Source organism: Ailuropoda melanoleuca, chromosome 4, assembly GCF_002007445.2.
Source record: "Ailuropoda melanoleuca isolate Jingjing chromosome 4, ASM200744v2, whole genome shotgun sequence".
Classification (NCBI taxonomy): Eukaryota; Metazoa; Chordata; class Mammalia; order Carnivora; family Ursidae; genus Ailuropoda; species Ailuropoda melanoleuca.
In genome coordinates this window covers 51,288,113-51,308,253 of record NC_048221.1, presented here as the reverse complement: position 1 = coordinate 51,308,253, position 20,141 = coordinate 51,288,113, and the positions used below count along the sequence as shown (strand labels likewise).

Sequence of the window (20,141 nt, the reverse complement as noted above, 5' to 3'; positions counted from 1 at the left end):
ATTCAGTGTTGTACTCATTCAATAAACAGCTTTTTTTTTTTTTAAGAGATTTTATTTATTTATTTGACAGAGATAGAGACAGCCAGCGAGAGAGGGAACACAGTAAGGGGGAGTGGGAGAGGAAGAAGCAGGCTCATAGCAGAGGAGCCCGATGTGGGGCTCGATCCCACAACGCCAGGATCACACCCTGAGCCGAAGGCAGACGCTTAACCGCTGTGCCACCCAGGCGCCCCAATAAACAGCTTTTGGGTGCCTGCTTGTGCTAGATACTGGAGATACGAAGTTTAAGGCTCTTAAAGGAACAGTATAGGAACAGCATAACAGCATACTGCTAGCCACTAATACATAGATGGAACAGCTTTCATATGTGCAGAATGAAAATAATTTTATTCTCCTCCATACCCCATCATTTCAAATAGGTGTTTGGTTTTGGATATACCAGTCTTACTTGCTTAAACCTCTCTCTGTCTTAAACCTCTCTCTTTTTCTCTCTTTCCTTCCTTGTTTTTTTTGGGAAGTTATTAGGGGGAAAAATACCCTAAAAGTAGTTCTTCCTACTATTTTGGGGTCTTGGGCCAGTCATTTAATCCCTCTGAGTCTCAGTTTCCTCTGCTGTAAGAAGATGATATCATCTCTGTGCTGTTCCTGCGAGTTGTTGTGAGGATTATGAGAGAAGTTATATGTAACATTACCATCAAAATTTGTAATACACAGTTCAAGTATAAATGCACATTATAAAACAATTTTTAAAAGAAAGAAGAAAGAAACCTTACATAGATGTGTGGTATCCATACCACAGCAAAAAACAGGGTGGGTTTCTGAACCCTGACAGTGGAGATACACCAAAGTTAAATTCTATGGAAGTTTGCTTCCATGATGGATTTTTTACTTTTTACTCAGCTCCTGAAAAAGAAACTTCCTGGGTTTTCTTTCTCCTCCTACGGTTCTGCAGTGGCAGGGCTGTTTCCTGTCAAGAGCAGCTCCGCCACGGCCCCTCTGTACAGACTCTCCACCTCCTCTTTCTCTTTCTTTCAAACACTTAATACATTTAGAGACTGATCTTGTGCAGAAAATATCCCTGACATTTGAAGAGCTCCAGGGATTCAGTGAGCATGCTCCGTGCCCCCTCCCGCTGGGAAGAGGAAGCTCGTTTACATACGAGTCATACCGAGCATAGCCCGCATGTCAGAGCAGTTAACTTGCAGCGGGCTGTGAGGAAAGCGAGCGTGGCTTTGTCCTAGGAAATGTGCTTCGTGTTTTGCTTTTTCACTCCTTTTTTATTTCGAAGAAAGACTCGTAAAGACTTCTGAAACGGTTTTTAAGTGCTCGACTGAGGATACAAAACATATACCGTCTACAAAGAAACCCTTGAAGGGTTTTTGTGTGCGTTTGATTTTTTGTGCGTGGTGGTTTTTTTCTTTTTTTCTTTTTTCTTTTCTCTTTTTCTTTTCTTTCTTTCTTTCTTTCTTTCTTTTTTTTTTTTTTTACTTTTACATACTTGGTTTTGATCATCTGAGGCTGGGCCTCACGGTCTTTGTGAAGTTTGAGAAGAGCCAGGAGCTACTCAGTAATAATTGATTTTTGAAACGTACTCTTTTGGGGCGAAAGCAAAGAGCTGGTTTTCTGTGCGAGCCCAATAAATGCTATTTATGAAGATGGACCTGTTGAACTACCAGTACTTGGACAAGATGAACAACAATATCGGCATTCTGTGCTACGAAGGTAGAGGTTCCGTTCTAGAAAGTGCTCTTCTCTTGCTTTTGTCAAGGCCACTCCTCCTTTAGGGTTCTGAATGCCTTCTGTGTATTTTGTTCTCTTTCTTGGGATTTCAGGGTGCTTTGAAAGGCGAGTGTTTATTATGTACTATTTTCAATACAAAGTTTGTTGTTTGTATCTTAGCTTTCAGGGTTACAGTGGGGGAGGGAAGGCAGTGAAACATAAACTGTTAAAAGTTTCCTTTTTGCTTGCAACATATTAACTCTTGAAATGTTTAACTCATGATAATATGATTACTTTTTATTTCTGTTGGTGTTCTCTTTAGAGTAAGAACTTCTAGGACCAGGAAAAGTTAAATGTGTTGGTTTTTTCTTTTTTCCCCCCTGCTTTGATACTTATTTTAAACATGCACTATCTAGAGTATTCATGTTGTATTCCAATCAGTGCTTGGGATTTTCATGTGGAGGGGAATAGGAAGTTACAGTGAGTTTTTGTTTTCAGGAATGATTGTCCCAAACAATGAAGAATTTTTCTATTCAGTTTGGGGGACTGGAAGGGCACCCATGTCACAAAGCACAGGCTGGCTCTTTGTCTGATTTCCCATTTCCTGTACAGCTCTGAGAGAGTTCTGACATTGAAGGATGTTCCCTCCACACTCCGGTCCCTTGTGGAAGTGATTGCACAACACATCAGCCAGAAAGCTAAATTGAAAGAAAGAAAGAGAAAGAAAGAAAGAAAGAAACCTACTCTGAATTCTTACTGTTTATTACCTCCTGCTACACCATGAGGTGTTTCCCCGCTGCCTTGTAGTGTTTCAAACTCTGTTAGTAGTAAGAAGAGAAAAAGCGATTTCTTAATCTGTTGGAACNCCTACTCTGAATTCGTACCTGTTTATTACCTCCTGCTACACCATGAGGTGTTTCCCCGCTGCCTTGTAGTGTTTCAAACTCTGTTAGTAGTAAGAAGAGAAAAAGCGATTTCTTAATCTGTTGGAACATTATCTACGTGCGATTTGAAAAAGTGGTAATGGCCTGGGTTTGAGTGGCCGGACAGGCATCTCCGGGGGAATTCAGCTTGGCAGGAGGAGTGTTTTTTGTTGTAACCACATACAAATTGAGGAGGAGACATCTCCTTTCTGATTCAGTAGGAACAGTTTCCATGTTTTCTCTTAATAGTGAACTGAACATTTCTTTTGAAAAAGAAAACATTGAAGAAACTTATGTTTTTCATCTAAAATTTCGGGCCTGTTGCCTAATCAATTGAAAACTTACCCTTTCCCCTTCAAGGAAATTAAATCTCATTCATACTGTTTTTTATTTAACTCTGGATAAGGATCTCATACTTAAGATTTTTTTTAAAAAAAGGTGTATATTTTTAACTGCTGCTTGTTCCACTAATGAGAATTATGGTGGATGGCTTTCTTTGAATCTGCTGCTTTAAGTATCATCTTGCTTCTGAAGTCACTCTTTAAAAGGCAGACTTCTTCAGAATGGTGGAAGCAGCAAGTGACTGGGCTTGTTTCTTGTGAAATTAACGTACTGCAGTTTTAAAAACTTCTTTTTTCAGTGATCAAGAAATCACAGACTTTTAAGGCAATATCTGTTGGCTTGTCTTTGTCATTGTGTAATATGATATTTTCAAAACAAAACAAAATCGTAATGATCAGCCTAAGAGGAATAGACGGATTGGAAGGAAATTGATACCACATTAATTTTTTATGTCTCCAGTTGGGGGGGTGAGGAAAAGCTTATGGAAAGCTCGTTCAGGTTGATTTGTTGTACTGTAGTCTGTAAGATACTCAAGAGTAGTCTGCTTGCAGTCTCCCTCTTTATTTGGAAGGAAGAAACTTTGATTTTGAAAGTTGAGTAGATCTGTAGGATGATTTGCTGCAGTCTGTTTGGTTTAAACATCTGCTGCTCTTTTCCTTACTATGAAAGTTAACATTATTTTAACACCAAAATAAATACACAGGAAATGAAGAAAAGCACAGCAAAACTTGAGTAGTGTTTTTAGTGGGTTGTTTATGCCCTGGTGGTTTTCTTAGTATAAACACTGCACACATCTGCTCTGAACTCAAAAGGGTGTTGTGAGGATGGGCATAAATCTCAGATGGGAATTTTTTTTGGTAAGAAAAGTTGGAAGCATTACTATTCCTTTAAATCCAATACTTTGGAAGTATTCATATGAAACATAGCAGCTCACCAGCATTCCAGGGAAGTTATTTGGAAAATGGAATGTACAGTTGGTAGGCAGCATTTGATTTCACTTAGGGCAGAAGCGGGTTTAATTTATTTTTATTCTTTTTTAAAGATTTTTATTTATTTATTTGACAGAGAGAGAGAGGGAGAGAGAGCATGAGGCAGGAGGAGAGGCAGAAGGAGAGGGAGAAGCGGACTCCCCAGCAGGGAGGCTGCGTGACCTGAGCTGAAAGCAGCCCCTTAATGACTGAGCCACCCAGGCACGCCTCAAGCAGGTTTTATATCTCTTAAGAATAAGGGACAATTTAATTTTCTGAAGTTTTAGTTTTAACAATTAAGATGTTGATGGTTATTCTTATTCTCCAGGTTAGTTATACCATATTCCCTAGTTGTATTGTTCACACCTCTACTCTGCAAAATAAACTATGTGCCTGCACTGTCATTCTTCAGCCTTGGCAAAAGAATAGATCTTTTTTAGCCAATTATCTCTTAGCATGCAAGGCCTTCCTAAAGTCCTACATTTCGAGTGACTCTAAATGGCTCATATATGGACTCTGCTTGGTGACTGCTGTCTGGCGCCTTTCACTATAATAGTCTGTAAGCATAACTGAAAAAGAAAATAAAGGAAAAAAAATAACTGCAAATAGGTTTGGGGTGGGACCTATTGGGTAGGAGAAGGAGAAGATTGGCAAAGGGCAGGAAGAATCTCAGTTTGGCTAATTTCTGGAAACCGATTACCTTCATTGGTAATGAGCAAATTAGCAGAACTCTGCTTGGGTTAATGAGTCTGTTCAAAAACCTTATGGTTTGTTACCACAACCCTCAACAGGTAACCAGCTAATCATTCATGACCCTACTGAATGTTCAATTTATACCCACTTGAACCCCAGTTTTGCCTCTATCTCCATGAGAAGGTCATAGGCCAACCTCAGCCTTCATTTTTTTCCCTGTGAACTCCTGAGAATACTCCAGTAGTAGACAAAAAGTCTCCTGAAGGCAGGACGTTCTGTCCTGGTCACCACTGTATCCTGGAGTCCTGGCATGCTGCCTGATTTGGCTCCCAGGAAGTGTGACTCAAAAAAAACAACCCCCACCCCCCAAAAAAAACCATGGAATCTCTCCAGTGGTAGTGTAGTCACTACTGTATAATTTAGTACTTCATTATATATATCTTGTATTCTCTAATTATCTAATTATTGCAGAGGTGTACAGGGCCTTAGATATATCTTCGACATTTGACTTTTTTTTTTTTTTTTGCCAGGGAAACCGAGGCCCAGAGAGGTAAATTTTCTGTTCAGGTTTATTCAGAAAGTTTGTAGCAGAAGGGAATTGTGAGGCCTCAGTGGTTTTGATTAGGCTCTGATTTTTCTGTAGCATTACTGCCTCTCCACAATCATTTTATGTCTTGTTTCCTTAATTATTAGCTCTTCGATCATAGGGACTATGCTCGGTCTTGGGGACCCTCCCAGCACGGGGGTGACATCTTAGATTACAGTGCACAGTGAGCCTGTCCTAGAGTCCTCATTGCTCTGAACCCAGTTGCTGGTCTAGGTTCCCAGGCTGTTGTGATGTCAGGAAAGAGAATAATGAGGACTCTAGGTGACCAGCCTTGTTGGAATTTGTTCTTGCTGCTCCGGCATTTAGGTTTGCTTTACTTCTTTTCTGATTGTGCAGAGGAGGAGGCCCTGTGTAATGCCAGTTCACAAAGAGTGTTTTCCCAAGGGAGCAGAGAACTGGTTAGACCATTGATTTTTCTCAAGATGGCTGACGGTTATATTTACATAATTACGTGGTGCTGAAAACATAGGTCCTAATAAATGTGCTCATGGTTGGCCGGGGCTTTAAGCTGCTGTTAGTGATACTTTAATTATGGGTTAAGAGCCATTAGTGTGTAATTTGGTAGAAGAATTCTCCCCTTTTAATTTAATAGTGCGATTTATATTGGGAGAAAGTAAGAATAAATTGCATATTGTGATCATCTGAAAGCTGAAGAAGAGAGTATCCTAAGTTACTCACATTTTGAGCAGCTCATTGTTTTAGAACATAATTATCACTTATTTCATCACAGGCTACACTTAAATTAATTTTCTGGAATTGAAAGGAAAATGCACATGAGTTGTTGAGGGAGACTCTGCCAGAGTTACGACAAGCAAGGTTGGGTGACGGATTTCTTTTGTTTTCTTCCAGTCTTACCAGCAGCAGTTCAGTGTTCTTTGTCTAATGAGTTCAGAGGCATCAGGAAACTTAGAGCGTTGGGTGCTATTAAGGTGAAAAGGCCACAGAGCAGAGCCATTTGAACCCGCCTCTGTTCCCCAGCCCTGCATATCAAGTGACCAGCTCTTGATCCAGGGGTGTATTCTGAAGCAGAACATCTGCAACTATTTTGCTGTGGAAATTCATTTTACTTTAGCATTTTATTTGCAGGAGAGGGTCAGGAGTGAGGAGGGAGAGGGGGAGAGGGTGGGAGAGGGACAGGAGAGAGAGGTGAAGGGGACGGGATGGGGGGAGAGGGGAAGAGNGGGGAGGGGAGGGAAGGGGGGGTAGGTTGAGAGGAGCTTGATTAGTAAAACATGCCCAGGTGAGCCCAAGAGATCTTCTGCAAGAGATCTGCCCAGTTTGTATTTCTTCTAATTACAGTTTGTGAAGGGAAGGTGTGATTATATCCTCCTTCCTTCCAGCTCCCCACCCTTGTTTCTCTACCCTCCTCTGGAAGGATTATTTTACTTGGCTGTTTATCTCTTGGAGCCTACACATGGCTTTGTTTTGGAAGGCAGATTTCTCTTCCTTCCTTCCTCCTTCCCTTCCCTATTGTTTGCATGGCCTATTCCTAGGGTGTTGGGATTTGTTGCTGTAAAGATTTTTTTAAATGCTCCATAAGATACAAAAAATTCCCCCGCAGCATGTAAGAAGATTCAAAACCTCTCAATATAGCCTCGTTCCGTCCAATTGTGAGGATGTTGCAGCAAACTTGGTTTTGTCTGAAGAAATTAGATCCAGACTTAGCACTTCTGCATGTATACAAATATGTAAAACCAGTGTCACCAGGGATTGTTTCTGGCTCTGTTTTATCTCCATATCTGAACATTGGTTCAATGACTGTTTATATTAAGTGGTAGCTCTGTATTGCATATTGAGCTCATTGGAAGTATTCTCTAGCCTGGCTCATCAACAGCAGCAGTTTGTCCTACAAAATAGTCCCTCTTCCTCATGATTTTTTTTTTTTTTTAAGATTTTATTTTTAAGTAATCTCTACACCCAAGGTGGGGCTTGAACTCATCACCCCAAGATCAAGAGCGGCGTGCTCCACCGACTGAGCCAGCCAGGCGCCCAATCCCTCTTTTCTTTCTTAATGAACTCATATATCAGTCACCACCCACCCCCCCCACCCCCCGCCAAAGAAACCTCAACCGTGGACGCTTAATTTTAAAAGCAGAGTCTGAAAATGATTTTGCTTTCCCCATTTGTTGTCTCTTTGCCTTCCTAAATGTTACATTTTCTGCTAAGTTCTAAGGAATTATTTTCATCAGTTTGCTTTGTTATCTTGCCTTCATTTCTGCACTTTTTCCCCTTTTTCTAAAGAATAGATTGTTACAGTTTCAGGGTATCATATTCAGAATGTGTTTAAATCCTACCAATGTGAATTACTACTAGTTGAAAGAAGGTTTATTTACCCTAAAGTAGAAAATCTGTTCTTAAAGTTATCTTTAATTTGTTGCTAATTTATATGATCTTTCTGAACTCTTAGTATTTTACTTGTTTACAAAGAAGCCTGTAAACATAACAAACTGAAATATATTTAGTAAGTGATCACAGAAAACTCAGTCCCGTCCTTTTCTCACCCAGTATCCATTCTCTTAAACGAATATGGAATGTGTGTACTTTGCTGGAATGTATTAAGTCTGGGTCGTCCCTCTCTCTCTCAACATTTTTTATTATGAAATATGTCATATGTACATAAACATGCATAAAACATGTGTGATTTAAAAATGAACAACCTTATAATCACCACCAGGTCAGGAAATAATAAATCGCTTCCTTCAAGTATTTTCTCCTTGTCAAATCCCTCCTCGCCCCAAGAGGTCATCACAATTATAACATGTCTATTCTTCATATCTTTACTACCTCTGTGTGCAATTCTAAACAGATTAATTTAATTTTGTCTGTTTTTTCTTTTTCTTTTCTTTCTTTCTTTCTTTCTTTCTTTCTTTCTTTCTTTCTTTCTTTCCTTTTTTTTTTTTTAGCCCTATATAATTGAAATTTTCTATGTCTTCTTTTGTGTCTTGCTTATGCGGTTTTTTTATAGTGGAGATGTCCTCGTCTTTTCTGTATGAAGCCAACTTATCTTCAAGTGTGGGGAATCTTGGCTGAGGAATATATGTGGACGCCCCAGCATCCTTTCTCATTCAGTTGCTGCTCACTGTCTACTAAACATAGCTGGTGATGCTTTGGTCCGAACTTTTTTTCAGCCAGCGTTTTGTTCACGGCCTTCCTCACCTGTTAAGAGCCATCCATGCTGTAATGGGAAATTGTATGTTTGAGAAATTCTGCAGTTTTGGAGAGTGCAAAGTGGGGGACGCTCGAGGAGGTACATAGCTTAATTAGGATCTGAACAACGACTTTCGTTCTGCATTAATAAGCAATTTGCTTAAAGGCTGAGACTTGTTACAAGTCAACTTTGTTACAGTGCCAGATTTCTTTGGATGTTAATCCAGGGACTTTTAGATACACAGAAAAAGCGTAAGTTGTTCCAGTATTCAAACAATACTCTACATTGTAGAGAGATGGCTGTCCGAGGGCAACAAAGATTTGAAACAATAGTATGCATTATGTACCATCTAAAATTATGAATGAAAAAGAATCATCCATATGTATTGCTCTTGATTTTTATTTTATATCTGTTTTGCATGAAAATAGTTGCCTGTTAATTGTTCTTGGCTAGTGATTCGATTTTAATAGAGTGAATTCCAGAATTTAATGATTTGTTGCAGATGCATTCTGCCAAGCAATTTAGCAAAGTTGTTTACACTACCCCAAATCCAGCTGGACAGAGTGAGCCTATGCTTCTTCCCTGATAACAGTTGTGGGAGTGATGAGTGCAAATTTCTGGACATTTTTCCCACTTAGAAAATAAGCACACGTCTTCCATTATGTGGCAGCACTATTACAGTGGCAAGGGATTACTTTAAAATTTTATTTTAATGTCAGCAGCTCTTTCTGGTACCCATTTTCTCCCATTCTTACTGTGCTTTTACATGATTATTTTTTTCTGATGAGCAACTGATAAACTGTTGGCTGACCCCACAAAGAACTCTTGTTTTATTTCCCTGCTGAAAAGTTATGACCTCTTTGCCAGTGCTTAAAATCACCCATGAGAGGGCTTTGAGTAGCTTTCTTAAAGGAATATGCGGTAGCAGCTGTGCCAGGCTCTAAGTTCTATTGAGCGGAGGGCAAAAGAGATGGAAAATAGTAGTCATTCTCTGGATAAAACCTATAAGAAGTTTTCTAGCCCCGTTCTACTAAATTCAAAATTGGGAACGATTACCACTGGTTTCTGGAGACCACGATGGGAGCCCTCTTTCTCTGAGAGGCTTTATACCAGTAAAAGATGGCTGATGTTGGTAGGGAGGAGGAGTAGAGATCTAGAACCAAGAGCAGACCTCAGACATTGATCTTGGTGTCCAGCAATAAGTGTAATACACACACACACTGTACTTGGTTCTATATTTTGTCCAACACAGAGTGGGAGAGGACCTTCTTACAGAACTGGAAGAATCCTTGTGTATCCTTTAAGGAGAAAATAGAAGGACCACCACATCTTCTTGCTTTTCCATCTGCAGACTCTTCTGAATCCACCTCCATCCTTCGTCTTCTTCCCTTAGGCTCAGCGAAAGGCTGATTCTTTTATTGGTGTCATGGATCCCAGCCCTTCTGGCCTCAGGGACTTATCTATGATCCACTTCTGATTTCCCCCTCTTCCTCTCCTGGTTCTTTCTTTTCATCAAGTGCTTATGCACACAAGTCTTTCCCAACTTTACAACAAAACCAAATGCATCCCTAAATCTTACCCACGCCTCTGCCCCCACCCCTGCTGCAGCTGTTAGACTCTTTTCTTTGACATCCAAGTTTTTGGAAGAATGTGGTCAACTTGTTTCTACTTCCCTTCTGCTCAGTCTGTCCTCAATTCATGGTCATCTCATTTCATCTCATTTCTGCTTCCACAGCTCCACTTGAAGGTGTTCTGGACGAAGCCACTAAGTGATACCCTAGTGGCAGGTTCAGTGGACACTTTTTAGTCCTTAGCTAGTTGAATCTCCTACTACTATTTGGTGTTGACTCCTTCCAAAATCTTAAACTTCTTATATCCCTTGGCTCAAATACTTTTTGAGTATGCACTCCATCGGGAATGGGCGCTGGTGAGCATATGGTGAGCAACATTGACAGGGCTTTATGGAGCTCCTGGTGTTGGTAGGAGAGTATGAAAGAGTGAGGTAGGCTGATAAACATTCACAACAAACAGTGGTTGCAACTTGAGAACAGATTGGAAGGGAAGAAGAAGAGAATGTAGAAACAGGAGAGAATGTGAACGTGCTGCAATGGTTTAGGCAAGAGATGGTGGTAATCCAAATTGCGGTGGTGGTCATGGAAAAAGGAGTAGATGATCTAAGAAATATTTAGAGAGAAGACTGGACATGGTGAGAGACTGGAGTAGGGGATAGGGGAGAAGACAGAGAAGACACAGAGAGTGCCTCCTAGGTTTCTAGCTTGTCTAGGTGAGTGGAGGGTGCTCTCATTTGCAGAGACAGGAAACACAGGGAGAAGACTGGGTTCTGGGGTGAGATCTTGAGTTTAGTTTTGGATATGTCGAGTTTGAAGGGTCTTTGAAATTTCAAAGAAGAGCTAAATGTTATAGGATTGGATATATGGGTCTAGAGCTCAGACAAGAGGCCATTGCTGGTGATACTAGTTTGGGATAGAGAGTAAGTGAAGCTCTGGGCAAGAATGGTCAGCGGGAGCAAAGAACAGAATGAGAAATTGAAGAGGTTTTAGAAACTCTTCTCTTAGGTCTCCATCAGTTTTCTTCTTTATTCCTAAAATAACTGACCCCTGCCTCTAATCTTGTTCCCTTCTAAGCCTTAATCCATAATATTACCAGCGTTCTAGCTCTTATTTACTGTTCCAGCCATATCTTTCGTTATTCCTTCGCCCACACCCTGTAGTCCAGATACATCAAACCAAAGTTGATCCTCGGACGACATGAGGTTTAGGGGGTGCCTGTACACCCCCTCCCCATGCACTTGAAAACATGCATATAACTTCTGACTTCCCCCAAACTTAACTATTAATAGCTTACTGTTGACTGAAAGCCTTCCAGTAATATAACAAAAAGAGTGATTCGTGTATATTTTGTATGTTCTGTGCATTGTATACTGTATTCTCACAATAAAGTCAGCTAGAGAAAAGCAAATGTTAATAAGAAAATCGTAAGGAAGAGGGAGTACATTTATGGTACTGTACCGTATTTACTGGAAGAAAAGTGCCTGCAAGTGGCCCTTGAACAACAAACCCATGTTGTTCAAGGGTCAGCTGTATTTCCTTTGCATGAACCATTGCTTCTCTCTGAAATCCCCCGCTCTTTCTCTTGACTTCTATTAGTCCCTCAAGTGCAGAGACTTCTTCTTGAAGGTGACCCTCTTCACCCCTGCCTTTTTAGCTGAATTAGGTGTTGTGTTTGTATTTTCATGGCATGCCATGCATGCTTTTGTTAGAGAATTTATCTCATTGTGTTATGTACTCCTCTGTCTGCCTTTCTATAAGCTCTGGGAGGGCTAGGACTCTGTCTTTGATCTCTTTGTTCTTAGCACCAAGCATCATGGTATCTGCTCCACTTCTTTTTGTTGAACAGAGAAACCTTGAAATTGTGTGATAACCCAGGGATAGTCAGTTATTTGGTAACACAAGAGAGTTTGTTAACTCTTAGAATGTCCTTCTTAGAGGAAGGAATGGCAGCTGACAAAGGAGAGGGGAAGAAAGAAAGAAAGAAAACTGTTTAAGGCTCTTTCTGTAGAGAAACATTGGAAGTGGACTAGTTGGTTGTAAATAATTGCCCCTATTCTTCTTGTTTTCTGGTCTTGCACTCTGGATGGTCTATTAAAAAACTGAATGTTTATGGGAAAATAGTTAATACCTATCGTGTGCCAGGGTCTGGTTTATGTGCTGGGGATATAGCTGTTAACAAAAACCCCCAGCAATATCCCTGAATTTTTGGAGCCTGCATTCTAGCGGGGGAGATGGACCACAAACGGATACATAAATAAAGAAGATAATTACGGATTATGAAGTGTCAGTATTGACAGGTTGATGTTTGTTAGCTGATTTACTGTTTAGAATAGTTGTATCCATACTTAAAAAGTGACTGCTTTTATTTTTAAGCTTCAACGTAGAGATTTGAGTGGGTGATTTATTTCCCTCATGGTGTTGTGAAGGATTTAAAGTATATCAAGGAAACTTTTAGAAAATTTCCTTTGGAATATTAGAAGTCGGATCTTTTACTTGTCTTTTTAACTATGGTCAGAGAGTCAGACTGCCTCACTCCATTATACCTGGCTTTTATATTGGGAACTAACATTTATTGTAGTATTATCACCTTTTTCTTTTTTTTTTAAAAAAAAAGGTCAAATGATTTGTTTGGGTCCTAAGAAGAATAGAATATGTTTAGAATAAAAAAAGTCAGTGAATTTTGGGGCACCTGGGTGGCTCCGTTGATTAAGCATCTGACCCTTGATTTAGGTCATGACCTCAGGGTCACGAGATCGAGCCCCGCATCATGCTGAGCGTGGAGCCTGCTAGAGATTCTCTCTCTCCCTTTCTCTCTGCCCCTTCCCACCCTCCCTCTTCTAAAAAAAAGAAAAAAGAAAAAAAATCGGTGAGTTTTAAAAAGACTCAAGAAATCAATTGTATGTTCTTCTTAAATTACTCTGGTCAGACCTTTAAAGTTATTGCCCCGAATAGAATAGACCCTACAACACCCCACGGGGAGTTTTTACTGTGAGCTCTTATTTTGTGATAAGAGTATTTGGGGAGGACTAGATAATGCAAACCTTGGACTTCATATAGATAATGGACTACTGGGGTGTTCCACCTGTTGGATTTTTTTTTCTTCCTTTGTTTTTATTGAGGCATAATTGATGATGGTGAAATCTTCAGGACATGGCCTATAATGATTTCTCCTCCCGTGTTTATACCTTTTATACGAACAGCCCAGATCAATATAGAACATTTCCATCACCGCGAGAGTGTCCTTCATGCTTCCTTGGATAAGCCATACACATCCCCCAAAGATAACCACTATTGTGACTTCTAAAGTCATAGATTAGTTTTGTCTACTCTTGAGCTTCACATAAATAGAATAATTTGATTCCAACTTTTTGTGCTCAACGTATTTTTGAGATTCCTCCATGTTGTATGGGTCAGTAGTTTCTTCTTTTGTGTTATCATTGTGCTATAGTCCATTGTAGGAGTATGTCACAGTCTGCCTATCTGTTCTAAGGTTGACAGACATCTGTGTTGTTTCCAGTTTTTAACTATTATGAATAAAATTGCTCCAAACATTTTTTTGTGGTAAAATATAGATACACCAAAATTTATTATCTTAACCATTTTTAGGGGTCTAGCTGTTCAGTTCATTCACTTTGTGGTACAATCTCTGAACATTTTCGTACAAGCCTTTTTGTGGACAAATGCACTCCTTTGTCTTGGATACATATGTGTGGAACTGCTGGGTCATTGGTATATTTAACTTTCTTTTGGAAATTCATCTGTTTTCCAAAGTGGTTGTACCATCTTATTCTCCTACCAGTGTTGTAAAGGTTTCCAGGAACTATACATCTTCACCAATACTTGGTGTAGCTGGTCTTATAAATTTTAGCCATGCTGGATGTCTATGGACAATATTAAAGTGTTTTTCATTGTTTACTTGAAGTGCATTCATTACTTGTTGGAATACTTGTTATGACACTGCTGTTTGGTATTTTGTGCAAAAAGGCGTATTCTTTACTTTTGATGGGTTGATCGTCTAAGAGCCTGGAATCTGTGTGTTCCTTGTCTAATTTCAGGCAGAGGTAGTGATTTTGGTATTGTCAAAGGAGGGGTTGTTTTTCCAAATGGGTAAATCCAAGCCATGGAAACCAGCAGGCAGCCAGATTGAGGGATATGAACAAACACCAACGTGGCACAGAGGACTCTTTTTTGGGAACACTTTCCTTTAGCGTAGTGTTGCTTTGCTTTATTTTGTATTTGGTAATGATTCATCCAACCACTGGCCTGTTAAAATAAAGCTCAGGGATTAAGCTCTCCTAGCTCCAGTTGGATTTCTCTTCTGGTTTGCCTGCCATTCCCTCCAGTAGGTTCTTTTAATTTCCCCCCACTTTGGAATGCCTTTCCTGCTTCTTTCCAGCTATGTGAATTCTATATACCCTTCAGGGTGTTGCTCAGCCTCCCTCTGTGAAACCTTATCTGAAACTTTTTATAGGCGGGAATTGTACTGTGTGTAACCTTTTAAATCCTCAATGCCTAACGAGATGCCTCCTCCTCTTTCATGTATGATGATGTTTATATCCCCCTCTTGTGAATTTCTGTAGGGTTTATAGCCTGTAATATTCATTTGGCAATTATATCACCTTGTATTTTGTTATCTTTAATGTAAATAGAGTGTGACATTAAAAGCAAACAAATGTAACAACTTATACATCTGAATAAGTAAGGTGTTCAAACTTGTCTTCAAAATAATTACCTTGGAAAATTACACGTTTAACCTAACGTTGTGGTGATCTCATTCTCAGAACGTTGTTGGTTTTTTTAGAAGTTGCCTTCAAGGTCTGAGGTACATTCTTTTGAATATTTTATATGGTGGCTAGTGATTGTATATACACTGTGTACACATGTGTATATACATCTAAGTATTCCATATGATATGTTACATGTATATTAGACACTTGTGGAGTACTGTTTGCCAGGCACAGTTCTTTGTAGGTATGCCTATAAAATGATGAGCTAGTTTTTTTCTGTTATTCTAAAGCCAGTTCCACAAGTGGAGTTGGAAAATACCTTTTAATCAGTGATAGTTTTCTTTGGAATAAGTAGGTTCATGTCATTCTAGAATGACTGCTTTGAAAAAGACAAGACTCAATTGCACGTTTAACAAAAACTTTTAAATTCACTTTCACTGCCATCTAGATAGGAAATCATCACATCTAAAGTGTAAGTTACTTGAGGGTATGGAGAACACCATCTTTGGTGTAGCCTCTGCCAGTAGCACTTCTCATTGTTTGTGACCATGGTGGGCACTAAGTAAATGTGTGATGATTTGAGATCATAGAGCTCTTGTGTTAGAGGGCTGAGATAATTTGATTGTTAGACTGGGTAGACCGACAATCTCTGGCTTTGTCTTTATTGTGTTCCACTTTGCTCACTGATGTGTATGTCACACAGTGCAGTGGCTGTGTATGACCTTCTAGCAACCTGTTTTTCACTTCACTTTATGGAGGATGGGCATGCCACTTAGTTTGTCTGTAAGTGATTTTCTGTGGAATGAGTCTTCTATTCCCATTAAAGAGGTGGGATAATCACAGCTCATAGCTATCACTGTGGTGTTTGGAGTACAGCCTGGGAAATATGCATGGCACCTTAAAATACTTATTACTGCCTTGTTAAGGTTATGAAATCTCCAGTGATGCTAGATTTTACGTGTCATGAGGAAACAAAACTTCAAGTTCCTGCCTTTCCCAGGTCTTATCTTTTATTTTTTTTTATTTTATTTTTTTTATTTTTTATTTTTTTTAAAGATTTTATTTATTTATTCAACAGAGATAGAGACAGCCAGCGAGAGAGGGAACACAAGCAGGGGGAGTGGGAGAGGAAGAAGCAGGCTCATAGCAGAGGAGCCTGATGTGGGGCTCGATCCCATAACGCCGGGATCACGCCCTGAGCCGAAGGCAGACGCTTAACCGCTGTGCCACCCAGGCGCCCCCCAGGTCTTATCTTTTAATTAACAAGAGGGGCACAAGAGAACCTCTGGTAACGTGAGTGACACTTGCACACTCTTCCATCCATATGGGGGCTCCTGTTGCTTTAATTTTGTGTTGTATGCATGTAGAGTTTTTCCTTTCTTTTTTTTTTTTGCACGTGTGCGTGTGTGTGTGTTCAGAATTTTCCTACCATTACCTCATTTTAGTTACCATTGCAGCTGTGACAGTTGGTTGACTAATGCTTGTGATGCCCAGGGCTCACTGAGAATCTTGGAAAGATAAAGAGCTGCCATATTTACTTGCCTTATTGTTGGTTCTGTTTCTGCTGTAGTTTTTTAAAAGATGATAGTTATTTTAAAACTTAGTATTTTTAAACAGCTTCGCTGAGATGCATTTCACATACCACAAAATTCGCCCCTGTAAAGTGTTACAACTCCGTGGTTTTAGTGTATTCACAGTGGTGCAACCATCACCATGATCTAAGTTGAGAGCATTTTTATTACCCTCCAAAGAAACCTTGTACCTATTAGTAGTCACTCTCCATCCCTCCCTTACCAGGCCCTGGTAACCCCAAGTCTATTTTTTGTCTCTACAGGTCTGCTTATTCTGAACCTTACATATAAATGGAATCATACAATATATGGTCTTTTGTGACTGGCTTTTTTCACTTGGCATGATGAAAGGTTCACTTGTATTGGAACATGTATCAGTACTTCATTCCTTTTTGTTGCTGAATACAGTCTGTTGTATGGGTATACCATATTTTATTTACCCAAAAGATAATATTTTTTTAAGAAGCAGTAATAGAGGAGTGCCTGGGTGGTTCAGTCATTGAGCGTCCAGCTCTTGGATTTAGCTCAGGTCCTGATCTTATGACTTGTGGGATCGAGCCCCGCATCGGGCTCCGTGCTCAGCAGGAGTCTTCTTGGATATCCTCTCCCTCTGCCCCTTCCCCCGCGCATGGGCTCTTTTTCTCTATCCTCTCAAATAAATAAGTCTGTTAAAAAAAAGTGGTAGTTAATAGCTCCTGGGTAAAGGTTGGGCCAAGCAGTTATACTGACTACAGTGCCTTCTTCACTCTTCTTCACCTATGGAAAAGCAAGAGAAAACATGCCATTTTGTTTGCAGTTTTGCACATGAACCCCATCAAGATGTCATGATCCCAGCCTAGTGGTTTAACTTCTCTAGTGCAATAGCATGGTTTATTTTGAGTATCTCAGTGATAATTTCTACTTACAGATAGACTGACAATCTCTGGCTTTGTCTTTATTCCATTTGGCTTCGCTCCTGTTTGTGAATAGCTCTGGAGTAATTTACACTTTAGATGTGGTGATTTTGTGTATATGTATAAAATTTTATCCATAATTTCTACTTGTATATCTAGAGATATATATCTATACTTAGAAATCTATATTATGTAGAATATATGTGTGTGTAGACACATATATATGTTAATATACACGTTATATATAAATTTAAAAATACGTATCTACATCCATATCCTTCCCTGTATGGCTATAGATAGATAGATGGTCTTTGACATTTAGAAGACTGTACTTTGAAAGACTTCAGAACCAAATGTCATTCAACCTAAACCGTAATGGGTTATAAACTAAGTGTTCTATAATTTTGTTCTCAGTTGTCATGGGTTTAGATAAGATAGACTGCCAAATGCTGGCAATCCTACTTAGGAGGCCTACTTGTAGGACTTAAAGGAAATGTACTGCCATAGATGAATGATCTGACATAAATAGCAGCATGCAGCTCTCATGAGTGATCCCTTCTGTCATGAAGCAGCATTTGGAAAACAATCTGGGACAAAGGAAACGCCTCTGATGCTTCTGAAGTCTTGAAGAGAGAAACCTTTAGAAGCCAGCATGTGATTTTTCCCCTGAATTATTATTTTATTTCTTATGCTGAAAGTATTTACAGAATGAAGTGAGATGTTTTACAAGGCAGATCCACCAGAGAATTTTAACCTCTCCCCCCACTGACACCAGTCATGCTGAGTGGGTCTTAATGCTGTCCTCAGTTTACCAGCTGTGACCTCCCAAAGAGTGATCCCCGTGGCTTTGTAGCTGGCCTCAGTTTAATCATGGGGAGCTAGTTGGGAGAAGGCGAGCAGTTTCCTGCAGAGCAAGTTAAGGCTAGTTTCTGGGGTTAAAGTAGAAGTTTCTCTTTGCTTCCTTTCCTGCCCCTTTTGTTTTTCTAGGCATTGAGAAATTTATGAATTGGTGGTCATAGAATCTATAAGGCTTTTATTGAATATCTTGAAGCTTTTATTGCATAATTAAAGCTTTTGGGGGGATGAGTTGTTTTGTCATGCAAAAGACATATAGGACGCATATGGCAGTATACGCGTTAAAGTGAGTATAGGCAGCAGATGATTGGTATACCCATTTTACATATAAGGAAACTGAGGCACCAGTGAGGGTCATTTAACTTAACCATTCTAACATCTAAAGAAGTGAACATTAAAAATAAAGAAATATGTCTTTGTTTGAAAACAGAGGTGAGTGCTTCTGAAGGCTATGTTTAACTATTTTACGTGTTATTGTTGGGTGGTGGTCATGGGGAGAGCTTAAACTCTATTCTCTGAACCCCAGTTCTTCAGGCATTTCCTGAGTGGATGCTTGAGCATTCAGATACTCACAGTCATCAGTTTTCCTTCCAGCAAGCACTGCTGCAATGTCCCTTAGGCTGGAAATATTTGATTGATCATAGTATTGCTTGATTATACTATTGATCATTCGAGAGTGGAAGGGGCACAAGAGAAGATTCAAGCAAAATGCAGGGAACCCCCCCGGGGAGCATGCTGAACTTATAGATTTTTAGGGTCCCTGGACCAGTTTTTCATTAGGACTGGGATCAGGCCTAGGAATATGCATTTTATTTTATTTTTTTAAGATCTATTTATTAGAGAGAGAGTGTGTGTGCGTGACTGGTTGGGGGGAAAGGGCAGAGGGAGAGAGAATCTTCAAGCAGATTCCCCACTGAGCATGGAACCTGACTCGGGACTCATCTCACAATCCATCATGAGGTCATGACCTGAGCCGAAACCGAGAGTCAGATGCTCAACCGCCTGAGCCACCCAGCGCCCCTGCGTTTTAAATAAGAGTCTCCGGCGATTTTGATGCATCTGCTCCAGGGACCACACTTCTAAAAGCCTTGTCCTAAGTGGAGAATAGGAGTAGCTTCATGAGAAACAATAAGGAGAATTTCCATAGATTGATAAAAATAAACTGAGAACCATTTTTGCTCCAAATAGGAGCTCAGTAGATCAAGACTGTACTTAAGCAAAAGTTAATTTATTCCCAAATTTTCAGTAATAACATTTGTCACATAGAGTCAGTTTCATCTGAGTAGTCATAGAAATATTCATTAGCAACTTACAGAAAATCCTGAGATAAAAAAATGCAATTCCTCTTTTGTATACAACACCTATTTTTAATTCTTTGCGAAAACAAGAACCTTTACTACTTCTCCTTCATGGATTCTTTCTTCTTTTCCTTCCAGCAGGTCTACAGTGCCTTGATATTACCCCAATAGATAATCTGCTGTCTCAGTGAGGTAACTTGATTATGTGTGGGTTGATGTGGAAGCTAGGATTTGGATATGTATGAGGTGAGGTCACTTTCTCCATCTGGGATTATCACCTCTGTGCTTTCAGCCACATTTGGGATCCATAATAGGTCTAATGTGAGCATCTTCAGTAAATGTCCATCCACCTTTGGCAAGAAAAATTGAAACATTAGCCATTTAAGATATTTCTGAACTACCGAGTGCTTAAGTAAATGGGCCATCCAAAGCCTGAATAGCCCTGAGCGAGTATAAAAAAGAAACTCTGAAAGTCTTGGTCAGTTTTCAGTGCAACAGATGGAAACCTCTCAATTACATGAGCTCACATCTGTCTCTCTGATTTGACTGGGTCTGTGCCATAATGTGCTGTGGAATTACTGATTCTGTAATCCTCAGAAAGCATGGTTGAAGTGAGATTGACAAAGAGCTAGACCCTAAAGGTTAATGGCACAGAGCGAATATGGACCCTGGAGAACTAATAGTGAAATATAAATGTCAGTGGTTGCAACCACTCATCCATTTTATTTGCCAAAAGTTTAATATAGTCTAGTAGGCCCCAAATTAAAATGTTTCAGTTTTGTTTTATTTCTTCATTAGTCTAATTCCTGTTGACCTCGTGTCAAGG

General features: G+C 39.7%; 1 protein-coding gene across 5 annotated transcripts in view; it reads left to right on the top strand.

The window, feature by feature from the left end:
- Positions 1 to 20,141, top strand: part of VGLL4 (vestigial like family member 4) — a 155,327-nt gene that overhangs the window by 70,044 nt on the left and 65,142 nt on the right. The window contains exon 1 of one of the 5 annotated variants that reach the window (XM_002928036.4): positions 1,066 to 1,722. The exons of the other annotated variants lie outside the window; for them this stretch is intronic. Coding sequence (XP_002928082.1) covers positions 1,641 to 1,722 — 82 coding nt within the window. The 5' untranslated portion in view covers positions 1,066 to 1,640. Of the gene's footprint in view, positions 1 to 1,065; positions 1,723 to 20,141 lie in introns of those variants that run through there. 5 annotated transcript variants of the gene reach the window in all.